Source organism: Acartia tonsa, chromosome 5 (genome assembly GCF_053477335.1).
Source record: "Acartia tonsa isolate MP-2025a chromosome 5, ASM5347733v1, whole genome shotgun sequence".
NCBI lineage: Eukaryota > Metazoa > Arthropoda > Copepoda > Calanoida > Acartiidae > Acartia > Acartia tonsa.
Window position 1 is genome coordinate 16,705,192 of NC_137264.1, and position 12,271 is coordinate 16,717,462.

General features: G+C 30.6%; 1 protein-coding gene across 1 annotated transcript in view; it reads left to right on the forward strand.

Annotated features, from left to right (window-relative positions):
- The window catches only part of LOC145318883 (paladin-like), a 54,154-nt gene extending 43,204 nt beyond the window's left edge, over nt 1-10,950 (forward strand). The window contains exons 13-19 of the mRNA XM_080160551.1: nt 6,166-6,241; nt 6,608-6,686; nt 7,743-7,818; nt 8,619-8,690; nt 9,161-9,240; nt 9,806-9,893; nt 10,357-10,950. Of these exons, the coding sequence (XP_080016677.1) occupies nt 6,166-6,241; nt 6,608-6,686; nt 7,743-7,818; nt 8,619-8,690; nt 9,161-9,240; nt 9,806-9,893; nt 10,357-10,488 (603 nt within the window). The 3' untranslated portion in view covers nt 10,489-10,950. The remainder of the gene's footprint in view (nt 1-6,165; nt 6,242-6,607; nt 6,687-7,742; nt 7,819-8,618; nt 8,691-9,160; nt 9,241-9,805; nt 9,894-10,356) is intronic.
- The last annotated feature ends 1,321 nt before the right edge of the window (nt 10,951-12,271 follow it).

A 12,271-nucleotide genomic window follows, 5' to 3' on the forward strand; every position in this document is an offset into this window, starting at 1 on the left:
ATTTCAAATTTTTTATATATCTTCATGGCATATTACAATTTCATAAAAAATCTGTTTACCTGCCAACCGTCGGTTTGCGGCTGGCAGCTGTCAAGTACTGCTGCCAACGCCAAAACTTATGTTTTGAGATTTCTAATATAAACAAAAAACATAAAGATAAACATATTCAGAAAAATTGTTCTTTTAGCTTCAATAATAAGAAAATCACAGCCATTTAAGATTAAAAAAAAAGAGATTTTTGTTAAAAAATATAAAAGATTTTATAGCCGGATATCCGGCCGGATAGTTTCAATATCCGGTATCCGGCCGGATATTGAAAATGGCCGGATATCCGGCCACACCGGATATCCTGCATAACCCTAATATAAAGTAGTAAGTTTTTTATGTCTGTAGAAAATAACCTCAATAACAGCTGAACCTATAAAATTATCTTTTACGATGAACCTTCCATTAGGTCCTGAGATGGTTTTAGGCTATTTTATTTTTATTCCTTATAACAAAGTAACAGGATCTTTGTATATATGTATGTCTGTCTGTACCAAAGGATTGATCCAACTGCTGAACCAATATGTTTCTCCTATACATGGAAGCTTCCTATAGGTCCTAAGATGGTTTTAGGCTATTTTATTTTTATTCCTTATAATAAAATAACAGTACCTTTGTCTGTATGTCTGTCTGTTTTGTACCTAAGGATCTTGCTAACTGCTGAACCAATATGGTTCTCCCATACACAGAAGCTTCCTACAGGTCCTTAGATGGTTTTAGGCTATTTTATTTTTATTCCATATAATAAAGTAACAGTACCTTTGTCTGTATGTCTGTCTCTCTTTACCTTAGGATCTTGATAACTGCTGAACCAATATGGTTCTCCTATACACTTATAGGTTTTGAGTTTTTTTATGTGGCTTATAAAGACCTTTCTATAGACGCCTTAATAAGATTTCTCACCCAATCCTAGCCAATTTGGCATTCAAAAGACAGACCCATCAAACATAGAGATATGACTGCTCTGTCTTAAAAAAAAGAACAGACCGTCTTATGTACTTAAAATCTCATAGATAAACCCCATGTTTAGAATTTTTGATGGGGCACGTCAATATCTTTCTATAGACACCTTAATCAGGTTTCTAACACAATCTTAGCCATTTTGATATTAAAAAGAAAGATCTATCACACATCAAGAACTGTAGAGACCTGTCATGTCTAAAAGTTTGATGAGTCTATCTTTTTTATGCTAAATTGGCTAGGATTGAGTTAGAAACCTGGTTAAGATGTCTGTAGAAAGGGATTTACATGCTCCATAAAAAATTCTAAACATTATGGGGTCTTTCTACATGATTTAAAGTACTTAAGGCAATTTGATTTTTAATCTCCATGTAAGGAGAACCATATTGGTTCAGCAGTTATCAAGATCCTAAGGTAAAGAGAGACAGACATACAGACAAAGGTACTGTTACTTTATTATAAGGAATAAAAATAAAATAGCCTAAAACCATCTTAGGACCTATAGGAAGCTTCCATGTATAAGCCAAATAAGCAACAAATGTGAGTGATTGCTTGTAAGTAATTTATAAAAAAATTGGATGATTTGGTACATAAGCCAATTAAGCATTTATTGTGATTGATTGCTTGTAACTAATTTATCAAAAAATTGGATGATTTGGTATATAAGCCAAATAAGCAATAAATGTGATTGATTGCTTATAAGTATTCTATCAAAAAATTGCATGATTTGGTATATAAGCCAAATAAGCAATAAATGAGATTGATTGCTTATAAGTTATCTATCAAAAAATTGCATGATTTGATATATAAGCCAAATAAGCATTTATTGTGATTGATTGCTTATAAGTAATTTATCACAAATTGCATGATTTGGTATATAAGCCAAATAAGCATTTATTGTGATTGATTGCTTATAAGTAATTTATGAAAAAATAGCATAATTTGGTATATAAGCCAAATAAGTAATAATTTTCATTGATTGCTTATAAGTAGTTTATGAAAAAATAGCATGATATGGTTTGTAAGCCAAATAAGCAATAACTTTCATTAATTACTTATAAGTTATTTATAAAAAAAATTGCTTTATTTGGTATATAAGCCAAATAAGCAACATTTTTCATTGATTACTTATAAGTTCTAATAAAAAAATTGCATGATTTGGTATATAAGCCAAATAAGCAATAATTTTCATTGATTACTTATAAGTAACTTATAAAAAAATTGCATGATTTGTTAATTTTTTTTATGAGAACTTTTTTGAAAGCAATTTTACCCCACTTATAGTTATCAGAATTTAATGATTAACTGCTTATTTTCTTCGTTTTTTATAACCATTTATAGAACATCCAAAAAAATATTTCAGTTTTTATTTAAAAAGTACAGTAAAATCAAAAATTCAAAACTTAGGTGTCAACATCTGAAATAGGTTTTAGCGCATTTTTCTTAAGCTAAAATCTTCTACACTTTGCAAGAAAAAAAATGGATTTTCAGTAGTTCACTTTGGGGGGCCAGTACTCCCTCCCTGGTTGAGATATGGCCTTTGATATGTTCTAGTACATGTCCCCAAAAGTATCTGTATCAATTTTTAACTATGTATCTCTACTTTGAAGCGTTTTGGAGCCATTCTTGCAAAGGGAAGAAGATTTGAGCATGAGAAAAATACGCTAAAAACCTATTTTAGATGTCGACACCTAGGTTTTGAATTTTTGATTTTACTGTACTTTTTTAATAAAAACTGAAATATTTTTTTGATGTTCTTTAAATGGTTATAAAAATCAAAGAAAATAAGCCGTTAATCATTAAATTCTGATAACTATTAGTGGGGTAAAATTGCTTTCAAAAAAGTTCTCATAAAAAAAAACACACTGTATAAATCATCCAAGCTTTTTAACTATTTTATATTTTTCCTCATATCTTTGGTGTTTATGGTCAAATTTTCAAAATTGTTGTAGTTAAGAATATCAAAATTAAATTATGAAATTCCTTCCACAATTATAAGTACTTTTAAGAAATCAATTAAAATTATTGCATTTTATATAACAAATCATGCAATTTTTTTATAAGTTACTTATAAGTAATCAATGAAAATTATTGCTTATTTGGCTTATATACCAAATCATGCAATTTTTTTATTAATAACTTATAAGTAATCAATGAAAAATGTTGCTTATTTGGCTTATATACCAAATCATGCTATTTTTTCATAAATTACTTATAAGCAATCAATGAAAATGATTGCTTATTTGGCTTATATACCAAATCATGCTATTTTTTCATAAATTACTTATAAGCAATCAATGAAAATAATTGCTTATTTGGCTTATATACCAAATCATGCTATTTTTTCATAAATTACTTACAAGCAGTCAATCACAATAAATGCTGTTTTTGCATATATACATAATCATCCAATATTTTGATAAATTACTTATAAGTAATTAATCACAATAAATGCTTATTTGGCTTGTATACCAAATCATGCAATTTATTGATAGATGACTTGTAAGCAATCAATCACAATAAATCTTTATTTGGCTTGTATACCAAATCATGCAATTTTTTGATAGATTACTTATAAGCAATCAATCACATTTAGTGCTTATTTGGCTTATATACCTAATCATGCAATTTTTTGAAAAATTACTTACAAGCAATCAATTACAAAAAATGCTTATTTGGCTTATATACCAAATCATGCTATTTTTTCATAAATCACTTACAAGCAATCAATCACAATAAATGCTTATTTGGCTTATATACTAAATCATACAATTTTTTGATATATTACTTATAAGCAATCAATGAAAATGCAAATTACTTATAAGTAATCAATCACAATAAATGCTTATTTGGCTTATATACCAAATCATGCAATTTTTGATAGATTACTTATAAGCAATCAATCACAATAAATGCTTATTTGGCTTATATACCAAATCATGCAATTTTTTGATAGATTACTTATAAGCAATCAATCACACTAAAGCTTATTTGGCTTATATACCAAATCATACAATTTTCTGATAGATTACTTATAAGCAATCAATCACAATAAATGCTTATTTGGCTTATGTACCAAATCATCCAATTTGTTGATAAATTACTTACAAGCAATCAATCACAATAAATGCTTATTTGGCTTATATACCAAATCATGCAATTTTTGGATAAATTACTTATAAGCAATCAATTACAATTGTTGCTTATTTGGCTTATATCAGCCAAATCTTCTCTTTTTTTCATAAACTGCTTACAGGAAGGAAGGGATTAATTATTACTCCTCCTTCTTTTTCTTCACTTCAACTTATATAAGCCACTTTTACTGTAAATGACTGAGTATTTATTTACTCCACCCTCTTTTATCTCACAAGTAAGACCAAATTGTTGTAGAATGCTGATATAAGTAAGCAATTAGTATTCTTTATGGCTTATCAGTAATTTACCACAAAAATGGCACAATGGCACATTTAAGTAAGCCAAAAAAAATGTTAATTGCTTACTTACACGTTTTGAGATTACTAGGGTATGTTTTGTCCATCAAGTTCTTAAAACAGGGCAGGGTGTAATCAGGTTATTTGTGTTATACTGTTTTATACTTTTCAAAGGCATAAAACTTGAAATAATTTTATGACTTTTTATAGTAGCAATGCTTTATGTTTAACTCAATACCGACTCAATTATTGGAAGCTTTTTATAATGTCTATAAAAATGACGTCATACAATACAAATGACCAATGAAAGGCCAATACACGGACTAAATTACTAATGGCAGGCCAGTATACATTCTAATTGACTAATGGTAGGCCATCAGTATGACGTTCTTTTTATAGGCACTATAGAAAGGTTTTAATTATTGTGCTAGATATACCCCTCCCACAAAAAATTTTAAAGTTTTCAATTTTCCCTCCAATTTTCATATACATAGTAAATATATCTATGATGGAGGGGGGGGGGGGAGAGGCACACCCCCTAATTTGATCAACTTCTCCCCGGACAAATATACAAAATGAATCTTGAAGACCAAAAAATAGATGAGAATTGAATGGAAAAATCACATCAGTAAAAGTCATCTCAGTGTCTCTGACATTTTCCAGGAAAAAATTCTAATCATTAAAAGTCTTTTATGAATACTAGATTTAAGTTTATGATAAGCAGCATAATAACAAATTTCTTGGTTCAAATTTAAATTATACAGGCTTATACAATGTATTTGGGAATAGTCCCTTTCGTGGCAACGCCCCTTAAGGGGCGATTCGTCGTGTTTTTAAAATGGCTTTTTATATGTTATTTTAGGTTAGGTTAGGTTATATTGGGTTAGGTGATTGCCCCACAAGGTTAGACAATTGACCCCGCAGGGTTAGAGCCCCCCGCAGGAAAAGGTACTTTGAAAAATACTAGGAATCGCCCCTTAAGGTGCGTTGCCACGAACGGGACTATACCCATTCATTACTATGACTCATTATGTAGGCTAATAAATGGTTGAAAAGTTTAGAAACAGATACTTTGTAAAAACTTATCCTTACTTAACCTCACTTCCCGAAAATTTTAAGGTAACGAATGTCAGAACGAGTATTTAAACTGTGGGGGTAGTATACTGTTTTCTCTTTACAGTATTACATGGAATATTATTCTTTTAAAATTAGAAAAAAACAAGCTATTATTAAGTAAAGAACAATGAAAAAATATTTAGATAATTTTAGTCGGTTAAATGAATAATTTATCTATTCATTAAAAGTATTCGAAGAAAATCTTAAAAATATTTTTAATGGTGTATTGTCCTTAACCTTTATTATATGACTGTAAAAATCTAAATATTTTTCGAAAAATTTTAAAAAATATATATAATTGTAAAAGGCAAAGAAAGTCCTCACTCTTAGGCTATCTTAAGTAATTTATGGAATTTGACTCAGTATTACTAGAGCTTTGAAAAAATCATCATGTGGGATAAGCATTGGTCTATGATTATATTTGATGTCGTATTCCTCCAACGTTAGTAGTATGTAATATACTCCGTAAGATTCTAAAGAGTTGAATCTGCCTTCAGGGGCTAAAGTTTAATTAAACTATGGAATTAAAAGTAAAAGGATTCGTATTTAAGCATTTTAGGGTGGTTCTATTAACTATAGCTGTAACACTAATACCTATTTTGTTCTTGTTTAGGTTGACCGCGTGATTGACATCTGCGGCCCCGCCCCAAAGGGATCCGGCCTCCAGAACTTGAGAGAATGTATCATCGGTTAGTAATTACCTTCCAGTCATAGACGTTCAAAGGGGGGGGGGGGGGGGCGGGGGAGGTGTGACGGGCTGTTTTGTAAAAATACATTAGATTCCCCCAAACCTCCGAAATTAGAAATCTATCTAAAAGCTTACACGAGAAACAATGTTTAAATAAATTCTTACTGTCAGTTTTATGGAAAATAGATAATAGAATACTTATTTACCAATTTAACTTTCTATGCCATTTGATATTCCTAGACTTAGGAAAGTAAAGGTCATGTTAAATGAATTTCAGAAAATTATCTATCTATCTATTTATCCATCTATCTATCTATCTATCATTTTTTAAAAACTTAGTATCTATCTATCTATCTATATTATGTAGAAACTAAGTGGAAATACGATGTTGCCCCCGAGGAGAAGCAGGTTGTCTGGAAACAGATGATTCTCAACTTTATGGAGAGGTAAGCGAGACACCTGCCATTGTCATGCCATGTTTATTTATATCTTATTAAATGGAAATGTTTTGAGATGCCTAAAAAAATAAAAATGAAATTTTACGCAATTGTGACCTTCCCTTTTAACGTTATTTCAATTAAATATTAAAATAGCCACCCCCCCCCCTCCAATTAAATATCAAAATCCTTCTTTCTCTTCGCTTTTCGTAGTCAACGGTCAAATCTTGTAAATTGTACACGTGCATAATGCTTCTTCTTATCATAATTTCACTTTAGATAGTAAATTATGGTTATAATTTGATTAGAATATATTAGAATTCTAATATTTTAATTATTAACTATCGATGTTTGGTATGCGTATATAATTTTAAATAGCAAAGTTACTTAATAACTTGCTATGTAAAATAATTCTAGAATGATTTTACAATAAAGATACTTAGTTTTGCGCTGAATAATATAAAACAAATATTGTTAAAATATTTTAATCATTGTGAATTATGTAAAGCTAGAGTGAGCAACAAAATATATAGATGTTTCCAAAGGAACGTAAATATTCAATAAATATTTCTATGAAAACCAATTATTTTATTTTTATTTAAAAAGTTTACGTCACAAGGTGAATGTTTATAGTAGTAAGTTGTTCCTTTAGAATGGCTAGCCGATCTAAGAACTACCCTCCTCCCCCCCCCCTTTCTTTATTGCTAAACAAATTCAAAATACAGGTGTTTGGGATATTTTTTCGGAATTATTTTTTTTACTTTGTGTTTGGTTAGGTTAGGTTATATTGGGTACAGTATAGGATATCCCAGCAATAAAAGGGCATTGCAGGTACAGGCCAGACAGGTATTAGATATAGAAAAAAATCCCCCAACCGTCTAAAATGAATTCATAAAAAAAGAAGGTAAGATGAGGTTCTGTGCATAATAGTTACTTTGAGGAACAGCACCAACAAATCTGCAAGGTTATTGTTATTCGCCAATTATAATAATCTCTTGTCTGATTCAGATTTTTTAGAATAACCTATTTAAGGCTCTTTTACTTCATTCTTGATTTTAATTTTAGATACTTCTATCTGATCTGCTTTGCAACCTACGCTCAGGAGCACGGACCTACAGGATTCCAGGTTTCATTTGTTCAGGTAATATTTATTTTTAAATTGTAGCAAAAGACTTTTTGCTGATTTTCCTTGCGGTCGCAGAAACTCTACCCCTTCCCTTCTCTTTAAAAAAATTGAATAAGGACAAGCAGTTATTTCCTTTATGCCTAACAACTGCAAATGGCCCTAACCCTCCGAGGATTTAACACTTTCGTTTCTGTAACTGTGCAGGGCTACCCAGTAACCAATATGACCTAACCTAACCTGACAAAAAGTAAATACAATCAAACAAGGTACTACAATTTCTTTTCAAATAAGGGGAGCAAGGGTTTCTGTAGTAGCTTAGAAAACCAGAAGAACTCATTTAACCTAAACGTTTCCTTTATTTCAAACAAAGTATTTTTACTGTTAAAAGTCTTAAGTACTTGATCTTAAGTACTTTGAGTACGATATCCACACCTTTTAAAAACGTTAATGTTGTCTTAGTTTGACTAAAGTATAGCGTTTGATATTAAATTAAACTATTATTTGAAACTTGTATGGAAAATTTATCAATATAATACATTAAGTTTAAAATTTATTATATTCTGTAGAACATTTGAATTTATAGGAAAATTTTTTTTCTTTTTATTTAGATAATGTTAAAATTTTAAATTCTAAAGTTGCCAAATACATACTAAATCTTAAGAACCAAAGCAAACCAAAAAAAGACCACCAGCTAACTGTCTTTTTTTTGCAGGATAATTGTCAAAAGTAGCAGCTGCAATCATAAAGAACCAACTGCCTAGCATTGTAAACTGTTCTTATTTTGAAAAAATGATATGAAATCGATAAATTTTTAGTGGATGGACCAACACAAGGAGTTGAGAACAATGATCGAGGAGGGTAAGGACAAACTGGAGTGGTACAGACAGGTATTTATACTTCAATATTATTACAATTAATCAATAATGGAAGTTAATCTTTAAAGAATGCCGAAGAAATAGAAAAAATTTAATTAAATTTTCCCCCTTAGTTGTAAAAATTATATTTTTAAGCTAGTAATTATTAATGGGCAAGGTGATTGGATATTTGCTAGCCTCTAGGGTAAAATACGGTAGGAGGGAGAGAAGCTCAGGAAAATAGCCTAAAACCACCCCAAATATAAACCTCAAAATTACCTGAAAATACAACCGATTTGGACCATCATAAGTATAACAAGTTAAACATTGGAGTAAAAAACTTATTTATTTTTTATTACTTTATCCTAGAAATAAATACATGAATGTTCTAAATATTTTTAATATTTCAGTTATGAAATGTCATTATGTTTATATATAACGCAAATTGAATTGTAATTTTCCTATTTTTTTATTAAAGTTTTAACAAGAACGTGAATGCTTAGGTTGACCCAGCCAAGTTGAACACACTGAAGGAATTGATAAATGCCCCCAACTACAAGGAGAACATGGCTACTCTTATTAGGTAAATATAAATTGTTGTATTTAATGTGTAATTCTCTATCCTATTATATAAAGTAGTAAGCGTTTTTTGTCTGTCCCGAAAGATCTCGCTAACCACCTAACCGATATTGTTCTCCTTTACAGTGTAGCTTTTTATAGGTCCTGGGAAGGTTTTAAACTATTTTTGGGGAGGGTGTCTTCAACCCCCCCCCCAAAAAAAATATATCTTTTTGCTCTTTTGAATTTAAATATAAAATGGGATGAGGTCGCCTTTTCCCCTACTACCTAAGTGCCCCTAGAGGCTTCTAGGGGCGTAGCCGCTAGTTTTTATAATAAAGTAAAATAGTAGTTTGTCATAAATATCTTTCAAGTGTATTTAGACTACTATCTTTAAAAGAATGTGCAAAAATTATATTTATACGATAGATTATCAGCATAAGGATAAAGCCGGACAAAATTAGAATTAACAATTTATTGAACATAAATTTTAAATATTGTTATTTTTAAATTTTTTTTATCATTCGAATAATACAACAGCAAAACAGGCAGTCCCATAGACAAATATAGAAAAAAAATATCTTATTTAGAACCATTTACGAGTTTGCTTTCCTGACCTACGCTGATTTGCCCCGTGGTCCTATCAAGAACAACAGTATGAGGAAGCTTGCCGCTAAGGTAAATTATAGTGAATCTGTTCTCCGTGTAAAATAATCTGTATCAAGCTATCGGTCTGTATGGCATATCTGTAAAAAAAATAATACAGGAATTCATTTATATTCATAACTTCTATTTTTTTTCTCAGATTAAAGATAAAAACAACAGTATTTATCCCCCCCCCCTTATGGAGGTTTTATCTTTTCATGTGCAACGATTTTAGGACAGTTTTTTTAGGTTGTGGGGGAGGAGGGAGTGGTTCAAAACATCCCTCATTGAAAATAATCATATTTTTAAAATGAATTTATTTTTACTTGGATCTTACACCAGAACACGTACTTTGAGCAAAGCTGGCTTATATAACGATCCCTAAACACATCCCCTCCCCTCCTACTGGATGAATGAACTGACCAACAAATGATATCCATGCTACAACCTAAATTGGCGACATTTTTTCCCTGTCATAATATCTATTTTTTTTCAGACCCTGCTTGAAATTTTGCCCCCTGACATTGCTGCCAACGTACAGAAGAAGTTGGACGAGCAGAGCGCCTCCCCAGACTTTGTCACCCTTGTCGGGCTGGTCAGCTACTATGGACAGGAACAAGAAGCCTAAGCAGCCCCGCGGCACTACAAAGATTTTGATTTTTAAAGAATTTCCATTCGATGAAGTTCTTTTAAAAATCAGTCTTAAATGTTAATAAAATATAAATTATTATTCAATACATTTTATTTAAAGAAACTAAAATTTGAAATATGAATTGAATATTATTCAAACAAAATACCATCAAACAAATGAAAATTATATTTTCCAAGATTTTTCTGTTTAAAGATATTTTAAAACACAATATTTTCTTTCTTTAAAAATAAATCTTCTAAAACCTATTTTATTAATTCTTGTAAACTAAGAAAATAAACGCGGCATGGTCGCAGCCCGTGCTCCATGTCTCGTGCATAAATTGTACTCTTGTTATATATTTACTATTGTGCTAGTTGTGTATGACTTATTTTTTATAATTTAACATCATCAACTTATTTTGAATCCAGTTATTAGAATAAAACATCGTATTTCCGGTGATATTGTTTTTTATTTTATTTCTACAATTTTAAAGTAACCCTGTCTGTCTGTAATGCCATTAGTGAAATGGGTTTAACTCGGCTGCTTTCAGAGCCAGATGCAAAAACAAATCTTTTTAAGATTACTTTATTTTCAAAGATCGTGTACTTTAATTGTAATATATTTGATTTTAAACATACTTATCCGTGATCCAACATAATTTAAATTCGTATGTATGCTTTTTTGCAATCTTATCGTGCAAAATGAAGAGAAAAAATGTTCATTTTATACAGTATGGAAAATTAAATATTTTCTTCTATGCTTTAAAAGAACCTCCCAATCATGTATATATTAGAGACAATGAAGAAATTGTATGTTACCAAACATCTACACTTTTCAAACAGGCTAGTTTAGGTTAGGTTGAATTAGGTACAGGGAACCCACAAACGGGATAGGGACTGGGTGTATGTTATTCTCTTTCTTTAGAAAAGGGAGGACGGGTGCCTTTGAGGTTTCAGTGGTCGCTTGACACTATAACTAATATTAGGGCAAACATATATCCTATAATGTAAAGTAATAAGGTATTTTTTGTTTGTTTGAAGCTAAAGATCTTAGAAATTAAGAGTCTGAATTTGTTGTACTTTTCAAGAAAGCCGTATCAATGTCTTAGGTCGATTTTTGGCTATTTTTCTGACCTCTATCGCCCTTCCCCAGAGACTAGGGGCTTAACAACTAGTCAAATAATATAAAGTAGTAAGACTATATTGTCTGTAGTTAAAGATCTCAGAAGTTGCTAGTTCGAATTGGTTGTACTTTTCTGGGAATCTTTTAATTTGTCTTAGGTTGGTTTTAGACTATTCTACTGACCTCCCTCGCCCTTCCCTATTGGCTAGGGGCGAAGCAACTAGTAAAGCAATAAAGGAGCAAATATAAGGATTAAAGTATGTGTGGGCTTCATGAATCATAATGTGCAAAAAAATGCCTTACCCATCCTTAAAAGAGTGACGAATTGCTGTTAGGAGAAATTGCCAAGTAAAATAATTGTTTTGTTTAGAAACGGAGATTTAGAACACAATTTAAATTTTTCAGAAAAAGCATAAATTACTAAAGACAAAAAACATAGTCATTTAAGATTTAGGGGTTAAAAATTATAGCTTTAAACCTACTCTAGACTAAACCTAAATTGTTTGAATGGTTTCCAAGATCTTAGTGGACAATGACAAATACAATATACATACTTACTACTTAAGTATGATAGCCTTTGCGAAAATAGCCTGAAACCATTGGCAACAGCCCAATGGTGCACATATGTTTTTCTTCCAGGGATGGGGGGTGTTGTTTA